Genomic DNA, 23,149 nt, shown 5'->3' with positions numbered 1-23,149 from the left:
TGTGAAGAATGCAACTAGAGTTGGTACAGCACGAATTCTTCTATAATTTGGCTAGAATAAGCATGAAACTCTTAAGCCTCACCCAGAGAGCTACGCCTTCGAGACCCCCCTTAAGCCTTACCCAGAGGGCCTCGCCCCCCTGGACCCCCAGTAAGTATTTTCAGCCTCCTAAGTTAGGAGTCCTAACCCTAATCCCTAACCGAGAAAAGATTCGGCATCATACCAATTCTAGCTATATTGTAGAAGAATTGGTCCTTTACCAATTCTTATTGCAACCTTCGAAAAATGATTTTTTTTCTTCATTCTCTATCAATGAAGAAGAAGTATACCTTTGGCGCAGCTTCCATGCTTGAATTCGGGATCTTCGTCACTTTCTCTCAAATCAGTGAATCCGATAGGACACTTGTTTGCCGAAATCAAACCTAAAAAATTGAAACAAAAAAGTCCTCCAGTCCGCATTGATGTTTCTCTACGAATGAGCGTCGAGACAGGAAATTGAAAAAGTAGATTTCTCAACTTGAACGGAAGTTTCCTTTATACTGAATCTTTCATTCAACCAGATTTCGACAATATCGACAAATTAAAGAAAATGAAAATGACAAAATGCAACTGAGCTGGCGACGGGACGCTTTTTAGACACTTCTCTGAAAGATCACAAGTTTTTGTTATTTTTTTTTGCAAAATGAGTTTAAGATTTTTTAATCATTTTATTGACTTAGAAAGGCAGAAATATACTCGCTTCCCATAATTCTCGTCAGTATAGAACAGTGAGCTCTTGAATAAGGTACTTTTTATATAAGTTCTATCAAATGTGCGTGCGTTGAGGTTGAAAAACTGCTCTCTAACTTTTTTTCGTTTGTCTTTGAGGCGGCCGAAATGCTTCAGGCCAAAACAAATTTTTAAATTTTTATTCTTGATTTTTAGTCTTCCTTTATTTTGATAAAAAATTATGAGGAGGAAACAAGTAATGGTAATAAGTTAATAACAAGGCGATTATATTTTCACAGACTCTTTTTATTTTGAAAAAGAATATTTTAAAAAGTTGTTATTTCGAATTCCTCTAGCGTCGCTCGTTTTGCTTTTTCGTTTGTAAAAGATGGATTTTCGAGTCCTGAAAAGGATGAGGGTAAAATCAAGAAAGAGCTCAACCTGGAACTTGATTTGTTGAAGCAGAGATTTGAAGCTCTCCAGATGTATTTCGTTTGTTGTAAATAAAGGCTAGAGCATTTTAGTCACGAATTTAAAAGTTGGAATTACGAACCTCCAAGAACAATGATCGCAATTAGAAGCACAAAAATTCCGCCAAAGACGGAAACCAGCAAAATTGTAAAAAGCCCTTCATCAGAAAGATTCACTTCGCGCAGAAATTTGATGCTGGACACTTTTGAGAGCTCGAAAACATAGTTGATCACTTGAAAGTTTTTGTAGAATTGTATCAGAAAAAATTTTCAATGATTTCTTTTCTTAGTAAACGAAAACACGAGCAAAAACCTGAGTCAGGGTCCTGACAAACTTTAATGAAAATATCCCTGACGCCGATTTTTAACATACGTTCTGCAACCTCTGCTGGCAACATTTGAAGAAAACCTGAGTCAGGGTTCTGAAAAACCGCGCAGCTGCTTTTCATTCAAGTTTTTTTAGAACCCTGACTCAGGTTTTCTACAGAGGTTTCCGAGCCCAGGCTTTGATTGCGCGGCATTTTAAAATAAATCTGGCTTAGATTTCTTTATCGAACAGAGAGTTTGTTAATTCAAAATGAAAATAGCCTATTTTAAATAGGTCTTTGAAGAATCAAAATCCTTTTCGAAGGAAAAAAGAGCTTATTTTACGGCTGTTCCTGTATTTGGAAATTCTCCAAGCGCGACAGTTGTCAAGTTTCTCATCGCTTCTTCCAAAACTGACCATGCCGGCAAGGTCGTGTTTTCGGGCTCCTCGATGAAAATTGGCAGAATCACTAATTCGGGAAAACTGGAGCTGCTTTCGTTGAAAGTCGACATTGTCAGGTTGAATTCTTCGAGCGTTTTGTTTATGTCGTGCTTTTCATCAAATTTCAAGGAAAACTGTTTTAAAAATTCCAAAATTTTTCATTTCGTTTGAAATTTTCCTTGAGAGTTTTTTTTCAGCAGCTCCAGATTCGCTTCATTTTCAACCTCCAAAACCAAATTCCCGAGCAAAATTTCATCGATATGATGTTCTGTCGTATTCGTTTTTTCAGAAATTTTTGTTGAATTGAGTTGGGCTACTGTAACTGCTCCCAAAGCAAGCTGCACAAATTGAAGAAGAAGAATCGCTAAAATTAAAATTGGCACACTGTTCTTGGCTCGAAAACCTGTGTGGTGGCCTGAGTCAGGCTCAAAAAATTAACTACTGTCTTCTTAAGGCTAGGGTGGTCAATTTGGCCCAAAGCATAACTCATAAGCTCTTGACTTATGAATGCTAGAATACCCATTTATGGCTTAAAATAAAGATCTATCCTAGATCTTCTGAATTACAGAAGGTATTTTTGTTCTGTCAAGAAAAAATCACTTCCGGAGACTTCAAAGTTGGCATCTCGGCCAAAATCGCGAAAATAGCCAATATTCAAGGCTCGAAACTCCGAAATTTGGCAGAAATCTTGGCAAAAAAACTTCTGTAATTCAGAAGATCTGGGATAGATCGTTAGTTTTAGCCATTACTGGGTATTCTAGCATTCATTAGTCCAGAGCTTATGAGCTCTGCTTTGGGCCAAACCGACCACCCTAGCCTTGAAAGTAGACTTGCTTACCAGTTTTCATTTCTTCTCAAATCTCTTCAAAAATGCCAAAATACCAAAATCGCTACTGTTTCTTTTGACCCTATCTCATTTTCTCCGCTGCCTGTTTTAGCCTCTATCACTTTCGAAATAATTGAACTGGGCGCAATCAAAAACGATAAAAAGCCAGAAATAGCTTAGATCTGCGTCGAAACCTCCCGCTGCGGCAAAAATATTCTCGACAATGGCGAGTCCAACAGCTGAATAGTTGAGCCATGCTGAGCATTGATCCGACAAACTAAAACAAAACAAGCGAAAGAACAAGAAAGATAGAAGTTTTTTGACGGATGAGATTTTCTTTTCTGAAAAATCTTTCATCGACATTTTTTAGACTTTTCGCTAGCAGATTTTTGAATCAGTTAAATTTTTTTTTTTTGGTAAAAAAAAATTATCATTTTTGAAAATATTTGAATTTCGTGAAACGATGAGTCTCAAAAGTTGTGTAACTTCCACGAGTCGTTTTCCCATCTGTTCGTTCTCGCATAATTTCTCCATCTCAAGAGTCTTTTTTCGCCTGTCATTCTCATTTTATCTAAAATGAAATTTTCAGGTAACGCGCATTTTTAAACGAGAAATTTCAACCCCCTTTTAAGGAGCTCTTCTTGGCCTCGCTTCGGCGGCTCTCGGCCCTGCTTCGATCGAATTCCAGGTCGCCAACGTCTCCAATGCCGGCTTCACTGGCCAGCTCAAGGTCTACATCGGCCGCAGCTGCAATACCAACGTCACTTCTGGCCGCATCTGCGACTACAAGTACCAGGGCCAGGTCTCCTACAGCTCCAACAACCAGGGCTACCGATTCTACCTGCCCGACCAGGTCGATCCCGACAACGACATGGTCTTCATGACTTACAGAAGCTCCAACGAAGCGATCTTCTCCGCCATCAGAATGGACGTGAACCTTTCTACTGGCACTAGAATCATCGATTTGATGAACTTCGATGGTGGCAAAGATAACGTAAGTTTTGCATAAGATTTCAAATTTTCAACTTTTTCTTTTGACCAATCAAAGAGCTCTCTACTAAATCTAGATGGCGCTGTTTCTTTAAAAAGTGCCCCTTGATTGGCTCATATTTGAAAAGCAAATTAATCCCTGATTTTCGAGTAGAATACCTCTAAGAGACCTTATTTTATCCTTTTCTTTCAGTACTTCGTCTTTGACTACGATTCCCGAGCCAAGCCCTGCAACTCCAGCTACCCCCGAGGCTACCAGTGCTTCATGGACGCCACCTTTGATCTCTACACCAAGAAGTTCAAGCCCCACTACTCCCTCCTCCGAGGACGAGTCATCAAGCGATCTTCTCCTCCTCAGCTTCCCAGCATCAAGGCCAGCTCTCAGTTGAAGCTTACGACTGGAGGTTCCCTCTACGACGGCTCCGACGATCCAATCATGATCTACTACGGCAGCAACTGCAACATCAACAACTGCGTCTACACCAAGGTCGGGCAGTTGACCCCGCCCAACCGAGACACCACTTACTCGATCTGGTTGCCCGAGTTCGACTACACCAAGGACCAGCTCATCATCGACTACCGCAGCGGCGACGACCTGTACATCAAGGGCTTGACCTTCGACGCGTGCACCTCGACCAGCTGCCGCAACTACAACCTCTTGGCGTTCGGCTCCTCTGTCACCCAGCGAATCGCCATGGACTACGAAGGCCCCAACCATCCCTGCAGCAACTTCTCCTACGGCGACTACATTTGCCAGTACGACATGGTCTTTGACTTCAAACTCATGAAGAAGTTTGCCGATTCTTCCACCATCATGGGTCACTAAATCGCTGACAATTTTAGATCTGAATTCAAAATAAATAAAAAAAACTAAGCTTGTTGAAAAATAACCCGTAATAGCGAAAAGATTAATTTCAATTACGCGAAAAAAAATCTCGCAGCATATTAATTTGAAAACGAAAAGAAGGATTATGAACACATATAATATATGTTTGTATTTTTCGATTCTTGTTTTGACTGAGCTTCATTCTCAAGCTCCTGGCTTATTTATTCAAATGAATTCAATATATAGATGTGGTTTTCTGTCTAACCATCTTTATTTGGCGATTTCGAGTTGAAAGAAAATCGAGCGCTTTTACTGTTTCCGCGGAATTATTCGCGACCTCCGGAGCACTGAAATCCGCGGAAGAAAAAGCTATTGAACTTCAATAATCGACTTGGCTGAACTTGCCGTTTTTGGAGTGCTATTATTTCGTGTTGCATAATTCATATTCTGCTTATTCAAATTTATTTGACAATGAACCTAGCTAGGTTGGGCTATATCTGGGCTAACAAACCTAAGTCGCAAAAAGTACCCAAAATCATTGTTGACACCCTTAGTCCGTAACTCAATATTTTGAATAGAAATACTCATTTTCAAAGAATTATTTTAATTTTGGCAAGTTTATTAATTCCTCCGTCAGATAAATATCAGGCAGCAAGCAAAAAATTTGTAAAATTCTAAAAGAGCAAAAAGCTAAAAGAAGCGCAGCGGAAAAGAGACAAATTCTCAGTGCTTTCCAAATATCTTCCCGATTCGCTGTCCAAGACGTTTCGCAAAAGGTTGTTTTGAAGGAGCGTTTTTGTCAGACAGGGCGGACTCGGACGGCGGGTTTTTGCGAGGCACTTGGTCTATCAGGTGGTTTTCGTTGAATTTTTGACGGTCCATTTTTATGCTTTGTTTTCGCATTTTGTGGTAGTCCTGAAAATGGATTTCAATAACTGACGAATAATGCGCAGAAATGATGAAATAATTGTGGTTGAAAGCCGCGCGCGGCTTTTCAATCCTTTTTTCTACCAAACTTAGAAAAGCCGCAAATAAATCATTCTAAAAAGAACCGCGCGCGGCTTTATTGGATCATAATGACGGAGCTACAAAAAAAGCGCAAATACTTTATATTAAAAAAATGAGAAAAGTAGCGCTAGGACTCAATTTTTTGTTAAAAATTCAAAGTTTAAAAGTTGCTTAGGTTTTTTTCCTTATTCATCAATTTTTACCTCTTCTGAAAATCCATGAACTCGGCCCATTTTGTCTTATTTTGTCTTTCTTTTTCTCAATATTTTAAGATTCAAGTTTCTATTCCAGAGTTTCTTGCTTCAGCGGAAAAGATCGAACGACTCGTTTTGCCCTGAGGATTCGTCTTCAGCCTTTTTTGTTTTCTGTCTAATCGTCAAAAGCCTTTTCTCTCAGACAACCAGTCAACTTTTTTGTGTCTCGAGTTTTTATCAATTTTTTCGATTTGAGGATTTCGAGCTTTCACCAGCGCCTTTTAAATAGAAGAAAGGCGCCCTAGTGCGCCTCGAGCGCTTCCAATATGACTCAGGCACATGCCGCAAGGGGATGACACTAGTCAGGAAAATAACTTGACAGGCGACACGCGATTATCAATTGTGCATGCTCCATTTGATGGCTCAACTACTGACGCTTAATTTTTGAATCTACAAGGATGTTGTTTAATTAAAGCTTTCTCAAAAACGAATCCGCAAAGCGACTTCGTCATATGCTGTTCAGAATTGCTCTCTCGAAAATTAAGCAGGATACTTCGACGCTAAAAAGAAATAAAATTTTAAATTCCAGAAATTTTTCAGAAATAGACACCATATGAGATTTTTCTACTAGGCGAATATATTTTTAAGATATTAACAGAGAATTATCAAATGATGAGTTGACGCCCTAGTTAACAAGAGAACATCTCGACTAACAACGGATACGACCCGAAAGTCGCAGACAAATATGGTTGAGTTCGACAGGAACTTGAGATAAACTCTAGAATGACAAGAATTCCTCCCATCTGATGATTTTAATAATTTTTGGAAATTTTAAAGAAACAAAATTCTGAAAAGAATTCTTGAGAAATATTTCTGTGAAACTGTCATATTTTTCCAAGTTTGAGTGACCGATGATCACGAGCTCTGCTTATTGCATTATTTAGATCAGTCGCGGCTGGACAAGTAAAAAGTGCGAATGACATTGTAAGTGAAGTCATAACTTGAAAGGACATAAATCCACACCTTCAAAAATAGCTCTCAGCAGACCGCGGTTAACTCCTCGATCTTCTGCTCAAAAGATATTATGCAAGAAGCTTTTTTTCATTTTCGATAAACGAACACTCGACCACAAGATCACAATTTTGAAGCATTTTTTTCTGCGAAGATTCATTCTCATTTATTATATTAATCATAATTTATAACAAACTTTGTTTCAGCTACAGAACTCTTTCGAAACAACAAATGTTTCGGGCCAGTCGACGTAGCTAACAAGCGTGTTGGTCGAAACTTTGCTCTCAAAAGTGTCGATGTCGATTTTCTCAAAAGGCATGACACTGTTAGTTCCACCCGCAGTTCCGCCGATAAGGAGCAGTTCTTGACTCGTGTACTGGATCACCCGCGCGCCATATCGAGGAGCAAAGAGGTTTCCAACTAGAAAAATTAAGCTTTTCGATTTCAAAGGCGATTTTTACCATTCGACCAGGAAGAACCATCAAAACAGGTGATCTCGTCCGAAGCCTCTCCAGTCGCAGCCATGTATCCACCGAAAGTACACAGCTTGTTTCCGAGCCCGATCGCGTCAAAGACTCGCTTTTCCGAAGGCATATCCGGCAAAGCTGACCATTTTGAACCGTTGAAAGTCTCCACCGAGGCGGTATCCTTAGCTTGATAAACAAGGCCGCCAAGAACGACTGGTTGACCGTTGAATGCGGCCATTGCTCCCCAAGAATGCTCATTTCGAGTCTGAAAATCAAAATGAAGCTCCTTAAAGTTTAAAAGAAAGAAAACTAACGGAGGTTTTCTTGCCGAAAGAAGTTCCATCAAAAGTAGTGCAGTCTTTCGTGTGCAAATCCATCTGACTCCCGCAAATGTGCATGACGTCATCGATAACGGTGCAGGAATGAGCGCTCATGTACCACGGCAGCTTGAAAAAATTTTCGAAATCAAGGAAAAACGAGTTTTTTGATTCTCACTTTGATGTCCGTTTCCTTGACGCCGCAATCAGCGACTTCGTAGACAATGTCGGGCAAGCCACCAGCGATGCCTTCAGCGCCAATGATGTACATTTTCTCGCCAATGACGCCGGAGCAGCCAAGTTTCAGCTTGTAAGTCTGATCAGAATTGCAAATTATTCAAGAGGCTTTCGAAGTTGAGCATAGATGAAAAAGCTTATTCAGAAAAATATTTCAGCTAAGCAGAGCTTCGCCCTTCTTTCTTAGCTAAGCCGGCGACTAAGCCAGCTGAGCCTTGGAAATTTGCAACCCTTAAACTGATGAAATTCAAAATTCGAGACTCGGGTAAAATCCTCAGTGTTATTTTCGTCCCAAGAGAAGGAAATGGCTGGATTCGAGGTGACCCATTGGTTCAAAATCAGTACTTAAAAATCTGATTTAGGAGAAGGCTAACGGGGTTAATTTTTACAAATAGTCAAAATAGAAATAAATATAATCCAAATAGAAGAAATATATTTACATCGATCGTTTGCTGCTACGAGCGGAAGAAAAATTGAAAAATGCATTTTGTGAAAATCTCTCTTAATTCGAATCTTGGTTTTTGAATTCTTAAATTTTGACAGCAGCGTTTTTTCTCACTAAAATGGAGCTACAGATTATTTGACCTTTTCGGCCGATTTCTGATCAAATTTGACAGTTTTCGGTTTTCGATCAAAAGCGCAAAATTGAAGCATTATCTATTTTAATTGAACTGACAACTGGACTGATTTCATTATTAATACAGAAGCAATACAGCTAAATCATCCAACAAGCCGCGAATTCGAACCTTTATCAAAATGAAGCTCTTGATTTTTCAGTTATTTTCAACGATTTTTGCCTTCTACGATGGTTTTTTCTTCCGCAAGTTTTTCGACGAGCAAGATGGCCAGAAAAGAGAATTTGATCGAAATATCAAAAGGGCAAGCAAACGACTTCTTTTTGGCAGGGTCAGCTTTTTCGAGCGAAATTCTCGGTTTCGACCATGAATTCTGACGATTTTTTGTCGAAAATAAATGGATTCCTTCGAAAATAGCAAATAAATCGGAAAACAAAACTGACCCAAATGAACGATATGCTGACAGAAACACTTGAACCAGAAGACGAGTATGGCATTTTGTCTGGATATGTGAAATAAAAAAAAAGATAAAAAATTTCAGTTTTATTCTCAAATAGTCAATTTATCAGCTGGAAGGAGGAATATTCTTTATTCGAAGAATCAGCGCATGAAACACACAGCATGTAACATGCTGCATGTTACATATTCACAAATAACTTAAATATTTCTTCTCGTACTTGATCTTTTCCCGGCTAAATAATTAACAATGAAAAAAGCCTTCTCATTTGTTTTCTCGTCTTCCTCTGATGGCAATCTGGCTATTTTCTTCCACGGTTTTTTTTTTAATGACGACAGTGGATAACAAATTTTTTGTTTTAAATTTTATTTTTTAAGGCAACATTTCCATCTTTAATGGAAAGTTCTCCCTGGGTTTGGATACCTGAGTAGAAAACTTGGGTATTATTTCAGACAAACTTTAATACCGACCCATTATATTTGCGTCCACTTTTTTTAAAGTCATTTTAAGCCTGACTCAGGTTTCCCTCACAGGTTGTCAAGACTAGAAATCGGAACCTTCTATCGACAATGAAAACTTTGAAATTTAGGACTCATCAATCAAATCATCAAAAAACTTCAACTAGCTCATCAATTTTTCGACAGGAATCACCATTTACGGTCTGCTTACGACACGTTCCACCTTTGGTAATAATGATAACTCGTTATTATACATCCGCTTCTGCGTACGTTTTTATGCGCTAATCACCTCCTGACAGCGTCGAAAATTATTGAGCGCGACTCAAGTTGAATAGTCAACATATGGAAAGAATCGTAAAATGTTTCCTTTAAAACCGAGCTGCAAATCCGACAATTATCAAACTAAGTTCAAATCCAAAAAACGAGAGCCAAAAACATGAAGCTTTCGAAGTCTTCCCTTTTCGCGGCCGCTTTCGCCTGTCCCTGTCAAAAATCGGCGAAGATGGCTTCGGAGAAGTGAGACCTGGAAACAGCCACGAAGATGAGAGTTTTACCAAGTTCTACTTTCATGTTGATACGCCAATCGGTAACGAGCAAATTGACGATTTCAAATTCGTCCTCAAATTTGGCGAAGACATAGAGGTAAGCTTTATTCAAATAGCCTTCTTTAAAACTGACATTGAATGAGATTGAGTAAACGAATTTTTAGAGCTTCACTCAATATTTCGCCGTCGACGATTTCAGCGACTCCACTTCAAAAATCGTCAACATCACTCCCGGTCAAAACATGATCTCCGGCGACCCCTACACTTTCAACTTCGAAGCTCTGGCCGATTCCGACGAACTGGATGTTGATGTCTGGTTCTGCCCTTCCGTCAACTCTCTTGATGGAGAAGAAGATTTTTCAGCCTGCGACGAAGACAACTCTTCTTCCCAGGAGCCCGATCATACAGAAGGGCCCCCGACTGATTTGCCAGAAGTAAGCTTTCCAGATCTTGAATGGACAGAAGTCGCAGGCCGCCGAGTCGCAGTTTCTTCGACACCTTTGAGTTACAAAAATGCGCGAAAAACATGTCGATTTTTAGGCTGGGCTCGGAAAGCTGAGTCAATTTTCTTCCTGATTCAGTCAGCAAAGCTCAAATTTTTAAAATTTCTTATCTTTTTTTCATCAGGTTTCTGAGCCCATTCTAGGCGGATCCCTACCCTGGCCAAAAACTCCGGAAGAGAACGAATTCATCAATTCTCTTGGCTCAACATGGCTGGGTTTCTCGATCAATGATCACGTGATGATGTCGTTTGAAAACTTCCAGCCGATTAAGACGCGGCCGTTTATGAATCCGAATGGGTTCTGGTCCTATGGAGACATGGAGGGGGAAAAGAACTTCATTTGCGTGGAAGGGGAAATTGAGGGCTGTCCGGACATTTTTCGCGACTTGAGCGAGCTGAATGGAAATTGGATGATCCGAGAAAGCGGGGAAGGAAGCTGGATGTCGTTTGAGGACTGGTCTTTTCAGGGATTCAAGGCGAGGTCGCAAGTTCAATACTCCTGTCCTCAGAAGATCAAGACTTACAAAAAATGGAGAAAAGCAGTAAGTTTTTAAAATATACTTATCTTTTCAAGATATTCAAAAATTTCATGAGCGATTAAAATTCTTTTTCAGTCGAAAAAAATCCAGCTCACGTGCGTAAAAATGCAGAATGGGCAGTTTGACTGGGCCGAGTGCAACAACAAGAAATGCAGTTCTTTCAACCGGTGCCCTTGGCTAGATGAACCGATGAAGAGACAAATTGACAGCATGATCTGTCAGTAACCCCGCGTTCTTTACCTTCTTTTGTTCACTAAAAATTTTTTTTCTCTGCATTGGAACAATTTTAAAAGTACGGTCACCGGTTTAATAAACAGAACATTCATTCTTCCGTTTTGACAGCAATTGATTTTGATGCATGAAATGCGATTCTTTTAATGTTCGTGATACAGAAAAAAAATTAGATTTTGTTATCAGCTTCTTTCCGATTTGGAGAGTCTCATTTTTTCAACAAATTCTATCGCTTTTGGACCAGCATTTCTGAATTTTTTCCTCAAAACGACGCGTTTTATTTTCAGCAGTTCGTCGATGTAATTTTCGCAAGAATGAGGATTAAGCGTAAAAACCTCGTCTTCGCTGATTTGAAAATCCTGCGACGAATTGTCATTACACGTGTGGCTCTTTTGGTTTCCATCATGCTTTCAAAGTATTCAAAAAAATGAAGAAGAATATTGTCAATATTATATTGACAAAACCAATCCTGAACCAGGGAATAAGCATCGGCACCCATGTTACTGGATCTGTTGTTACCCTCACTCTCAGATGCTTTTTCACCCTAGAATAATTTTGAAGCAAGAAGCATTATAAAATTTTACCTCTGTTGAAAGAGTTCTCTAAAATCAGAATTTCCAGGCTTTGGGCAGCCAAAAGTAATGACTCGAAAATTTTGATCTTCAAATTCCACCGCCAGGTAAGCACCAAACATCGCTGCCACAGCACCGCCCAGCGAATGGCCGGTTATCAGAATTTCATCGACTGAAGTTTCATTCAAGACCAGTTCGACTCTGTTTCTGATCTTAGGCTTGAGCGCCAGGAACTGGTTGTAGAATCCAGCGTGAACCCTTGCCTCCGTGTCTTCGAACTTTCTCTTGAAAATGTTGAGATCTTGGACGATGTCGCGAAAGCCATGAGTTCCGGCGATCGAGATGACTAGGTAGGTCTTTCGTTTCTCGTTTGGTCGGTCGGGAATGCCTCTTTCGTTCATGAGGAAGACCATCGCGTCTCCACTAGATTTTTCGTCCCGGAAAAACTACAAATTTTATTGTTCATTATCTGATGTTAAATCAAGTTAAATTACCTTGTATTTGATGCATTCGAATCTTTTAAAAACCGTTTTGATCTCCTTTTGGAGAAAACTGTCATTTTTACCACGATCTTCAGTTTTTTCTTTTCTAATCTCTTTTTTTCAATTGCTTCAAAGTTTGCGCTGTTTCGTAGCTGCAAGTTGCGAATCTGGCGGACATCAGAATTTTATTGATTCTGTCCAGGGACAGGTGTTCATGTTGTTCTGGCTTCATTTTCAAAAAAGCTTTTTCTCAAAATTCTAAAGAAAATGCTTATTAAAATAGGTAAGAATAAAAGCCTCATCAAAAAGGCCTTATGTTTCATAATTTTCCGGATATTTGAAATATCATATTTCTAAATTCTCTTTGCGGTTTAAAAGTTGTCTTTTCAGACTCATCGTTCATTTTACGAGTAAAAAGGAAATTGATCGATTATCCTTAAAATTAGTAGCCTCTCATTAAAAGGTCATTAAAAGGAAACTCTATCGTCGATAGACTATCGACTATTCATTTTTATACTAATCGAGTATCATTAATTATTTGATTGGCCCTAAATTTATTACAAGAATATCTTGCTCAACAAATTAGTTTAAACAAATCGATGATCTTTGAGTAGGTCTTTACAAAAGATTTTTTTAATAAAATTTTTAAGTTTAATCATAATATCATGTCATGATTTTATTAATATCTTTATCATAAAATCTCAAATTTACAGTCGTCTCAAGTTTATTTATAATTTTTCTTAGACAATTTAATAATTGACTATGCAGTTATCCATCGGAAACAAGTGCAGTATCCCCAGCTGCAGAAGTAGTTTGCGCATTCGCGGGTTGAAGACTCTTAAAAAATTAGTCAGTGATTCTGGGTGATTAATCATAAGCCGCGGACTACACTTTTTCTGCTCCCACACATTTTCATCTCTCACCTCTATTTCTATTGTAATGATGACGAAGAGCCGCACATCGTCTCGATCGACCGCAGTCTCTGCTCGCCTTAAAATGAAAAGAGTAAAAATGATTCCTGATAATTTTAATTGCATTAAAGCCATCCAACTGTGATTTTGTGAATTTTTACCGTATCTAAAGGAGCAGACATCGCCAGAGCAAAAGTTGAAAAATCTTCATCGCGCAGAATGTTGTGTGTATTTTCGAGAGGGCAAGGTCGAATTGTGCGATGAAAGATATCTTTGCTGAGGAAAAGAAGTCTTGATGGTTGCAGTTGGTGTTTGAAGAATTCGTTGAAAAATCGGAGAAATTTATATTTTAAATTAGTTGCGATTGATTTGGGTTCTCAATTGTCTGCTACTTAAATAGCTGCGAGTGAAGAGAATTTAGGTGGTAGGAGAATTTTTGATGACTAGGCTCTTAGTTGCCTCTGCTAATTTATTATTCTATCATTTCCGGAGTGGCTTATTCTACCGCTCGTGAAGAACAATTTTGCTTCCCATTAAGAGCATATATACTTACATTTTTCAGCGGGAAATACCATCGCGAGGAAGCCCGTAAAAGTACCATGTGCCTATGTGGGGTTTCCTAACATGGTACAAAAATTAAATTGTACTATGTAAGGATTTTTGTACCAGGTAAGGAAATTCGAAATAAAAATTTTCAAAAACAAAAATTGACACATTTACTCAAAACATTATTGTACTCGACCCCCAATCGCGCATAAATTTTTATACTGAAAATTGAACTCTTCGTCACTCGTTTTAAAAACCGAACATTATTGCCCAACTGGGCGTTTGAGGCACTTAAGGGTACGGGTGTCGGCGAGGCTCTAACTAGGGCTCAATTCCTCATGATATAGAAGTGGTGGAAAAAATTCGCCTACATTAGTGCAAAGATCCATCCTAGTTCTACATTTTGTCAAAAAGAAATTTGGATTTATAAAGATTTTTTGTTTTAAAAATTGGCTCGAAGTCGTGATCTCGACCTAAAATGGTGAAAATGGGCCTAGAAGAGGCTTCAATTCCGAAGAAATGAGCTTGTAAACATACCTTCTTTATATTTTTATGTGAAAATTCAGACTCTTATCTTTATTTTGTCAAGAGATTTTTGAGATTGAATTACATTTCGTATGGAATTTAATTTTTGAAAAAAGTATCCTTGTTATTACACCGTAAATTAGCATTTTTTGAAACTGAGCGACACATTTTCGGCTCTAAAAATGTTTTTAGACAGATTCATGTAAAACCGAGAATATCATGATGATCCTCATTCTCTAAGCTTTCTAAAAGCCCCGGATGAAAAAATCTGAGCCGAAAAATTTTTTCGGTAATTTTTAACGAACGCATAACTCGTAAAATAACAATGATAGCAGCTGACAATTAATTATGACTCGAGCTTAAATTTTCGGTTGATCCTTACCTGGACCAAATCCTTACCTGGAGCAAATCCTTACCTGGACCATTTTCCTTACCTGAACCAAAATCAAAAATGGTCCAGGTAAGGAAATGGTCCAGGTAAGGATTTTGGTCCGGGTAAGGAGACAGGAAATAATTTTTTCAAAAACAGAAAAATGAACAAGCCAACACAAAAAAATTTTACTAGACCCCCTCTCGACTAAAAATTTTTGAAAAATTTTTTCTTGCTATTCGCCTAAATTCAAACAATAATGCACAAGCTTTAAGGGGTTAAGACCAGAATTGGTAAAAGTGCACTTCAAGTGTGCTTCAGAATGAAGTGCACTTCTTGCAGTGAACTTCAGATTTGCAGCACCTTGAAACGCATTCAGCAGTTTGAAGTGCACTAGCGTGCTTCTTTCCAACTAAGATAGGGGGTGGCCTAAAACCTCGTCCAGTTGATGCATGTACGGCCTAAATCGTCGCTCTTATTGCCTGATGTCTTGATCAAAACGTCGCTCCTGCTGGTGCCATTGTTGGCCAAAACGTCTTTTTGGCCACGTCGCCTTAGTCAAAATTGAATCTGGAAAGTCTTAAAACAGTCTGGTTGCGCTGATCATAGTTGCAAATTTGCTGAGCTAAGTGAGCTGAGCTGGCTGAGTGAGCTGAGCAGTCGCTCAGCTCAGTGATTTTGGAAAATGATCTGAGCTGCTCAGCTCAGCTCAGCTCAGACAATTTTCACTCAGCTCAGCTCAGCTCAATTATTTTCGAACATGATCTGGTCTGCTCAGCTCAGCTCAGACAACTATAATTTAGCTCAGCTCAGCTCAATGAATTGAATACAATTTTACTACTAAAAACAGTAAAAACAGCTCAGCTCAATCAGCTCAGCTCTAATAAGGGTCCGCTCAGCTCAGCTCTGCTCAAGTCTCTTAAACAAAAGGTCTGCTCAGCTCACCTCCGCTCAATGACCTCTGAAAAGGTCAGCTCAGCTTAGCTCTGCTCAGTTACCTCCGAAATAGGCCAGCTAAGCTCAGCTCAGAGAAATTTTTCTCAGGTCAGCTCAGAAAAATTAATCAAAATTTGCAACTCTGGCGCTGATTAGCGGCGATTCTCATAATCTTCTAGATTCTTCAAACAAGACGTTTTGGGCAACACATGCACCAGCAGGAGCGACGTTTTTAGCCACATTTGCAGCAATAGGAGCGACGATTTAGGCAACAAATGCATCAACACGAGTGATGTTTCGGGCCGCAAATGTAGCGACTGGGCGACGTTTTAGGCCACTCCCTATTTACTGGCGCTCTGGTTATGTCGCCGAATGTCGCAATTTTCTATTTTGGAAGCAAAAAAAATTAAGTAAGATTCGGACAATTCCGGAGATTTGATACTTCCGGAATAGTCCATTTTGCCTGTATCTATCAGTGTGAGTCCAAAAATAAGATTTAAAAAATTTTCAAAATTCAAAAAATTTCTCAGAGGGGGTCGACTAAAATTTTTTAAGTACAGTTATTTATTGAATTTGTGGACATTATTTGTCCTCTTGTTTTCTGAAAAATGTCCACAAATTTGATATAAAGCCCCCAAAAAATGTCCCAACAATCTTGCTTAAATTTTTTTTGAGAAGGAAAAATTGCTGATTTTTTCAAAAAATAATAGGAAAAAGAACACAAGAAGGAAGCTTGGGACAGGGATCTAAATTTTTGCCGAAAATCAATTGCGATTGCGAATTTTCTGCGAAATTTCGCATCGCAATCGCAAAATATTCGCAAATTGCGATTTTCGCGAAAAATTTAGATCCCTGGCTTGGGACGTAACTCTTTACAAAAGTAGATTTTTGACGAAAAACAGCTCTTTGCATATAAAATGGGCTTCAATAACTAAAGTTTGACCATTTATTTAGGAGTCGAAGATTTCAATTCAGGGATCCCAGATTTTTCGTTTTGACGCGCGCCCCTCTGACGCGAGCGCAAAGGATTAGCGGCCGCGCGAAAATGATTTGCGTCTGCGCGCGCCCAGCCGATTTTGAAAAGTCGCCGCGTTATCATAGGGCGATGAATCGAGTGCGGCGCCCCGATTTCACGCTGAAATGGGCGAGCGGCGTGCGAGCGCTCGATGCAGTCAGGGCGCCGAGCTCAAACAAAACTCGTGCGCTAAATTTAGATTGTTCAATTGAAGACTTAACTAGGATTAATATAGTACTGATCTCCCAATATACCATGGAGTTTAACTCTTTTGGGAGAAAGTCCCTGGTCCCATTTCCCTTTCCCGCGCAAATCTCGAAAGTCTGAGCGGAAGAAAAATGTCCGCTGATTGGCTAGACACAGCTTTCGCGAAATTAGGCGCGCTCAGAATTGGGGTTCGCGCAAAGCCCATGATGATTTCAAAAAACTTTTGTGGGGCCGGAAATCGTAAAAACTGCAAGTGCAGTTTTCTTCAGCTCGTCAAGACGAGTCGAATGATGGGTCTAACTCCTGATAATTCTAAGGATTTGCCGGTTTACCGGCTGGTTACCGGAAAATACGTTGTCACCCGCCGTTTTTGTTCTAGAAGTGATAGACTAATGTTTGACAGCGGAAGTTGTTCCTTATAGTCAGTTCTCCTGCAGCCTAAAATATGAAGGTTATATCAATTCTCTGAAGAGAGTTATCACTAAAAATAGTAATTTTTACTAAAATTTTGTTGTCGCTGCACGTTCCTAATTTCTAGTCCCATTTTCGCCAAAAATTGTATTTTAGTGATAACTCTCTTCAGAGAATTGATACAACCTTCATCTTTTAGGCTGCAGGAGAACTGACTATAAGGAACAATTTCCGGTGTCAAACATTAGTCTATCACTTCTAGAACAAAAACGGCGGGTGACAACGTATTTTCCGGTAACCAGCCGGTAAACCGGTAAATCCTTAGAGTTATCGGGAGTTAAACCCATCATTCGACTCGTCTTGACGAGTTGAAGAAAACTGCACTTGCAGTTTTTACGATTTCCGGCCCCACAAAAGTTTTTTGAAATCATCCATGTATTCTCGCGAACCTCAGATTCCCTTATCTCCACTTAGAGCTCAACTCCATGGTAAAAACGCCCAAAACATGATTTCATACTCATTTCGAAAATGTAAAAATGGCTGAAAACTCGGAAAGGTGTACTCCACTGCACATAAGAACTTTTCAGCTAAATTACTTCCAAACAAATTGAAAATTAAAATTGTTGTTCCTTCACTAATTTGGAGCATATGTGATAAGTTTTAGGGAGTTATCGGTAACCGTTACTAACCGCCGTCTATACCAGATTATATGCGGCCAAGTTACCCTCCCGCTGAGTGTTTGCACATAGAAACCAAGCCAATATCAAAAATTTAGCGCTTTTAAGGGGATTATATATGTTTTCAAAATTAAAATTTATTTTTCAAAAATCAAATTTAGAAATTATTTTTGAAACCCTCAAGAGAAGAATGACACTTTTCTGCAATAAGGATAAGTGGTATGCAAATTTTGATAACAGTTTCCAAATCTCTGCCCCAAAGTTAGTATTAGGTAGAATTTTCAAGTTCATCCGATCAGTAGTTTTTTTAAATGAAGTGGAATACACCTTCTGTCCAAGCGCCTATTTCCCTCGACCTGTCCAAAGCGGTTAATTTATTTCAAATATATAAACTCCTATAATCTTATTCAAAGTATGTGTTTCTTCTCATCCCAAAGCTACATTCGGATCTTGAATATCTCATCTAGTTTTCAAGAGATCACTTTTGAATGAGCGCATATTTGGGCGCAGTCCCGGGCGAGCGTCTCAAACTCATCGGACGCGCGTCTCGATCGAGCGAGGCGACAATTTTTCATCGTCTGCTTGCGCCGCGGCGCGCTCAATTCATCGCCCGCTATCGGTGGTCATTCATGGGGACGCGGCATTTTTTCGCGCGCGCTAGGATTTTTGCGGCCACTGCGTGAATCAGAAAGTGGGCGCGCGTCAAAACGAAAGAATCTGGGATCCCTGTTTCAATTGACATAAAATGTCCACAAATTTGATACCCTCCCTGTTGAAATGTGTCCCAAGAAAATCCCTTAAAATCTAAAAAGTCCACAAATTTGATGTCCACAAATTCCATAAAAAACTGTAACGTTTTTGGATTTTTTACTTTGAAAAAATCTCTTTGAATTTCCTTACCTGGACCATTTCCTTACCTGGACCAAAATCCTAACCTGGACCATTTTTGATTTTGGTCCAGGTAAGGAAATGGTCCAGGTAAGGATTTGGTCCAGGTAAGGATTTGGTCCAGGTAAGGATCAACCTAAATTTTCTGTAGAGTTCGATAAAATACTCTGTTTTTATCCACATTATATTATTACGGACGATAGAAAGCCGAGACCCGTACCCTTAAGGGACTAGGCCGAGTGAGCGCCGCGCGCCATTTTCTCTTTTCTCACTTTCGCCAGGAAGCCCGAATTTTTTCGAATTAAATGAAATTTGGCATACAAACTAAACTTTTATTCTCTTTCCTCTCCGACTTTTAGAATTTTCCTACCTTGCCGACGAGCTGAGTTATGATCGAAAAACAGATGCTTGAATTCAAGTGTACATAAATACTGAAAAATTCTGATTGACACTTTGAGACCAAATCCATTGAAAAGCCCGTGGTCTCTTCTACAAGGTCTACTAAATGAGATTTCCCTGAAACGTCTTTTTACCTTATTATCGAGGGATTACTGTGAGTCAATTCCTTACATGGTACAATTTGATTTTTGTACCATGTAAGGATTTGTACCATGTAAGGAAACCCCGCCTATGTTGGCAAGCTGGCCTAGCCGGCGCCGGCGAATCGTAAAAAGGCCCGTTTTATTTATGGAGAAAGATCTATATATTATTCGATTTTCGGAATACGAATTTATTGGACATTTATTTATTGGACATTTATTTATTGGACACCAGTTGGGCCATCTGCTCGAGTTCAGCAAAAATGGCAATCCATAGTTAATGTTATTGGGACCGAAAATACTAAAACAAGCATTTGCCGGGTTTTCTTCTGATTAAATTCCAAGGAGAAATTCCAAGTTTGTGTGTTATTATTATTAACACAGTGAAGAAATTCCAACGAGGTGGAACAACGTGGCGATTGGGTGGAGAAGTGATTCTAATCCCGTCTTTAGTCAATCTTATCACAAATACACAAGTCCCAGTTCTTTAAGTCCTTTTTATCGGAGAAGATGACGATCGAGTTCTTCCTCAAAAAATTTTATAAGCGGTTTGGATGGGATTTGGATTTTTTGAGAAAATCGCGCGACAAAAAATGTCCAAAAATTCCATAATTAACTGTAATAAACATGACTTCCTTATTATATTCAGAATTTATCTTAACATAATCCTAAATATTTAAAGAGAAAAAGGCAATAAGGCAAATACTAATGTCTAAATTCATTGTTATTTCAACCTGCTGCCTATTTTCCCTCTTAGTCGGCAAGGCCATTAATTAATTAGTGGTTTTCAAGATTCTCTTTATCTCTCGGGCTCTTTTCCCTTATCCTATTTTACGAGCAGGCTTATAAAAGAAAATGAAAGCAAGCATTTGTCAGTCTGAGCAGACCAAAATCTAAATCAACAAGAGATTTTAATTTAAGCGGGAGCTAACGAAGCCGTTTAAAAATAACAAGAATGAGACTTTTTCCTCTTTTGCTTTTTCAGCAATCCTTTTCAAAGCCAAATCAGGAAAGCGAGACGAGCTCGCGACAAGTCATCTGTCACTTTGATGAGCCCTGCACTCAAGCCTGCACTGCCAAGGTCTGCGAGTACTTCTGGAACATTGAGTACCGACTAACCAACACTTGGCGGACACGTGACTTTGGGCGGCGAACAAACGTAGCCAGAGGATCTCTTCGTGATTTCTCAGTTTCTTGGAACGAGACGAGCAAAAACCTGGACATTGACCAGATAGGACTTGCTGCCAATACTCCGTTTCTCGTCGATGAGAGAGGTAACGCTCTCAACCCCTCAACGAGCTAGAAAACCTCTTCTTTACCGACGGACAGGACCAACGACGAGTGATCACGATTAACGGCCATTTTCCCGGCCCGAGCGTGATCGTCAATAAGGGCGCCAAGGTCATCATCCACGTAAAGAGCCTTCTCCATGATCAGTCATTCTCACTCCACTGGCATGGTCTTCACATGGTCGACAACTACTGGATGGACGGAGGAGCCATGTTTTCCCAATGCCCCGTCAACAGTTTCAACGAGTTTACATACGTTATCGAGGCCGACAACACCGGAACACACTGGTATCACTCGCACAAAGGCCTTCAACGAGCAGATGGACTTCACGGCGCATTCATCGTCCTTCAGCCGGAAGAACAAGAAGACCATTCCAATAAAATTCCATTTGTGATGACCGACTGGTATCGAGATGATTCTGACTTTTTGGCGGCTGCAGATCCCTACCGCTTTGGAATTTCTGGCGGGGACCGATTCACTGGAACAGGGGCGCGGACATGCACCACCCCGGAAAAGGGATTTCTCAACGGAGCGAAAGTGAGCAGCTACTGCGTCGATTCGATTCTTGTCAACGGCCATGGCCAGTTCCGAGACAAAAACGACTCGGCTGTGTTTTCTGTCGGCGAGCAGTTCGTTCTTCCCTACGAAACAGAAACCGTCGAATTGAAAGCCGTCCACGCTGGTTTTGAAGTTCCGATTCTGCTCAGAAGAGCTGATAGCTTGCCGATTTACGCAACTGGAACCGATGGCCGAAAAATTCAGTCAAGAGCTGGACATGGGCTGATCTTTGGCGTCGGCGAGACGTGGAATATTGAAAGCGAATTTAACGGGCTCGACGAAATCATTTTCATAGCCGAACTCATGGTGGAAGGATACGGACACGTGGTTGATGCAGACTACCAGCTTAGCCCGCGACCCTTCGTTAAAGTCTCTGTCCAAAGATCTTCTGCTCCGTTCCGAGGAGAACGCGTTCGAAATCTTGTCCCTCTTCTTCCCTGGAAACAATCGCCAGCTCCAGTGAGACCCCATCATGCTTTGGATTTTACTGACTTTATCGACAATCTCGACCACGACTCGGATTTTACTTACCTCAACTGTCCACTTGACAACTACCGCGGCTTCAAATGCGTCGGAATCATGGATTTTCAGCGCGATGAAAATGTCGAAACTGAAGCATATCAATTCGACCCCGCAGAAACGAACGAAAAACCGGATCAAATAATCGAACTGAATTTGAATCTGGCTCGAGGATCGTCAATCAACGGCATCAAATTCGCCTATCCATACAAACCCTTTTTCGACGGAATCAAGGACGAGAATATCACGCCCTGCAGCGAAGAGATTCTCGGAGACGAAGGAAACAGAACCTGCACGCAAATTTTCACAGTCCAGAAAGACGAGCTTGTGGAAATCAGAATCTCCGCTGCTCATGAAATGTCGAACGAACTCTCGCCATACGAGTGGACTTATCACGCTTTCCATTTGCACGGCTACGAGTTCTTCGTCCAGGAGCTTGGCTTTCCCAGACTCGATCAACATGGCAACATAATTGGACTCGACGACGCTTTGAGCTGCACTGGTGGAACGCGCTGCCCGAAAGTGGAATACAGAGAAGACATTTTGAAGAAACGAAGAGTCCATAATTTGAACACTGTCGCGAAAAATACGATTCTAGTGCCAGCAATGGGCTACGCGATTGTCCGTTTCAAGGCGACGAATCCCGGAATCTGGCCGATGCACTGTCATCAGCTTTTCCACAATTCCCAAGGAATGGCTGTGGCTTTGAATGTAGAAGACAAAGAGGAGAACAAGCCGTTTTCTTATTTGCCGGAAGATTTTCCAAGATGTGCAGACTATGATCCAACGAGCTACTCAACTCCGAAAAAAGCATCGCAGAATCATTTTCTTCATTTCATCACGCATCACATATTGTTCTCTTCATCGATCTTGGTCGTCTTTTTGTCTCTCGTGTTTATCTTCGTGAAATGCTGCTTTTTGCCAAGATTTAAAAATGGGTACGAATACGCACCGTTGAATGGAGGAGAAAAGGGAATTCGTTTGTATACTAAGAAATTGCAAGAATTCGTCAACCAAAGAATTACAAATCGCCAAAAATCTGAATCGAGAAATGAAGATAGGGAACCACTTATTTCGAATGATGAGTGTCAAGATTCAAACAAGATGGAAGACGACACTGACCAAGAAATAATTGATTCTCCAACTTACAATCCGGAAGAGGATAATGATGACGAAGACTTTGCTTGTGAACACAAAGATAACTTTCCAAACGGTCATTGGGACAATGACGATTCGAAGTTTTCATTGTTCAAACCTGATCAATGATCACTTGAATTCTGCATCAAATTTTATGATTTTGTATATTTCTCGTCAAACACAATCATTTCTTCCAAACGGTCTGCATGTTTTCTGAGGATAATCAAATAAAACTCAAATATCGATGACACTATTTTTTCTTTTGCACAATTTAAAAACACATGGCATCGCAAATAAGTAAGAATCCCTTGCGCAATGGAAACAGTTTTTTCTTCTTTTAGTGGACCTCTTTTCTAAATTTTCTGGCAGAAAAAATTTCGGAGGCAAAATTGCATATTTACTTGAGACATTTGAAATGTCACATTTCAAAATACTAATGAGCATGCGCCAGTTTCGA

The 23,149-nt window shown here is 39.9% G+C and overlaps 5 protein-coding genes and 1 long non-coding RNA gene across 6 annotated transcripts; 3 read left to right on the top strand and 3 right to left on the bottom strand.

The window, feature by feature from the left end:
- Nucleotides 1-891: 891 nt before the first annotated feature.
- LOC145705662 (uncharacterized) lies at nucleotides 892-1,549 on the bottom strand. The gene is made up of 4 exons (XM_081783142.1): nucleotides 1,492-1,549; nucleotides 1,262-1,411; nucleotides 1,150-1,218; nucleotides 892-1,111 (listed from the first exon to the last, which is right to left on the bottom strand). Exons 1-4 carry the CDS (start codon nucleotides 1,547-1,549, stop codon nucleotides 1,035-1,037), a joined length of 354 nt encoding a protein of 117 aa, XP_081639268.1. The 3' UTR covers nucleotides 892-1,034.
- Nucleotides 1,550-3,383: 1,834 nt separating this feature from the next.
- Nucleotides 3,384-4,585, top strand: LOC145703163 (uncharacterized). The gene is made up of 2 exons (XM_081780480.1): nucleotides 3,384-3,746; nucleotides 3,936-4,585. Exons 1-2 carry the CDS (start codon nucleotides 3,624-3,626, stop codon nucleotides 4,566-4,568), a joined length of 756 nt encoding a protein of 251 aa, XP_081636606.1. The 5' UTR covers nucleotides 3,384-3,623; the 3' UTR covers nucleotides 4,569-4,585.
- Nucleotides 4,586-5,157: 572 nt separating this feature from the next.
- On the bottom strand, nucleotides 5,158-6,013 carry LOC145704074 (uncharacterized). Its single transcript, XR_014134414.1, has 2 exons — nucleotides 5,780-6,013; nucleotides 5,158-5,483 (listed from the first exon to the last, which is right to left on the bottom strand). It is a non-coding gene; the product is annotated as an uncharacterized LOC145704074 (long non-coding RNA).
- A 922-nt stretch (nucleotides 6,014-6,935) lies between these two features.
- LOC145703654 (uncharacterized) lies at nucleotides 6,936-8,313 on the bottom strand. Its single transcript, XM_081781038.1, has 6 exons — nucleotides 8,243-8,313; nucleotides 8,045-8,146; nucleotides 7,744-7,886; nucleotides 7,563-7,694; nucleotides 7,243-7,513; nucleotides 6,936-7,201 (listed from the first exon to the last, which is right to left on the bottom strand). Exons 1-6 carry the CDS (start codon nucleotides 8,286-8,288, stop codon nucleotides 6,984-6,986), a joined length of 912 nt encoding a protein of 303 aa, XP_081637164.1. The 5' UTR covers nucleotides 8,289-8,313; the 3' UTR covers nucleotides 6,936-6,983.
- A 1,213-nt stretch (nucleotides 8,314-9,526) lies between these two features.
- On the top strand, nucleotides 9,527-11,200 carry LOC145705661 (uncharacterized). Its single transcript, XM_081783141.1, has 5 exons — nucleotides 9,527-9,558; nucleotides 9,700-9,934; nucleotides 10,002-10,377; nucleotides 10,484-10,881; nucleotides 10,954-11,200. The coding sequence occupies exons 1-5, from the start codon at nucleotides 9,527-9,529 to the stop codon at nucleotides 11,101-11,103; spliced, it is 1,191 nt and encodes a 396-aa protein (XP_081639267.1). The 3' UTR covers nucleotides 11,104-11,200.
- An 8,880-nt stretch (nucleotides 11,201-20,080) lies between these two features.
- LOC145703543 (multicopper oxidase 3-like) lies at nucleotides 20,081-22,890 on the top strand. The gene has a single exon (XM_081780913.1). The coding sequence runs from the start codon at nucleotides 20,656-20,658 to the stop codon at nucleotides 22,819-22,821; it is 2,166 nt and encodes a 721-aa protein (XP_081637039.1). The 5' UTR covers nucleotides 20,081-20,655; the 3' UTR covers nucleotides 22,822-22,890.
- Nucleotides 22,891-23,149: the final 259 nt, after the last annotated feature.

The sequence above is a fragment of the Oikopleura dioica genome, chromosome PAR (assembly GCF_907165135.1).
Source record: "Oikopleura dioica chromosome PAR, OKI2018_I68_1.0, whole genome shotgun sequence".
NCBI lineage: Eukaryota > Metazoa > Chordata > Appendicularia > Copelata > Oikopleuridae > Oikopleura > Oikopleura dioica.
This window is presented reverse-complemented; position numbering and strand designations above follow the sequence as displayed.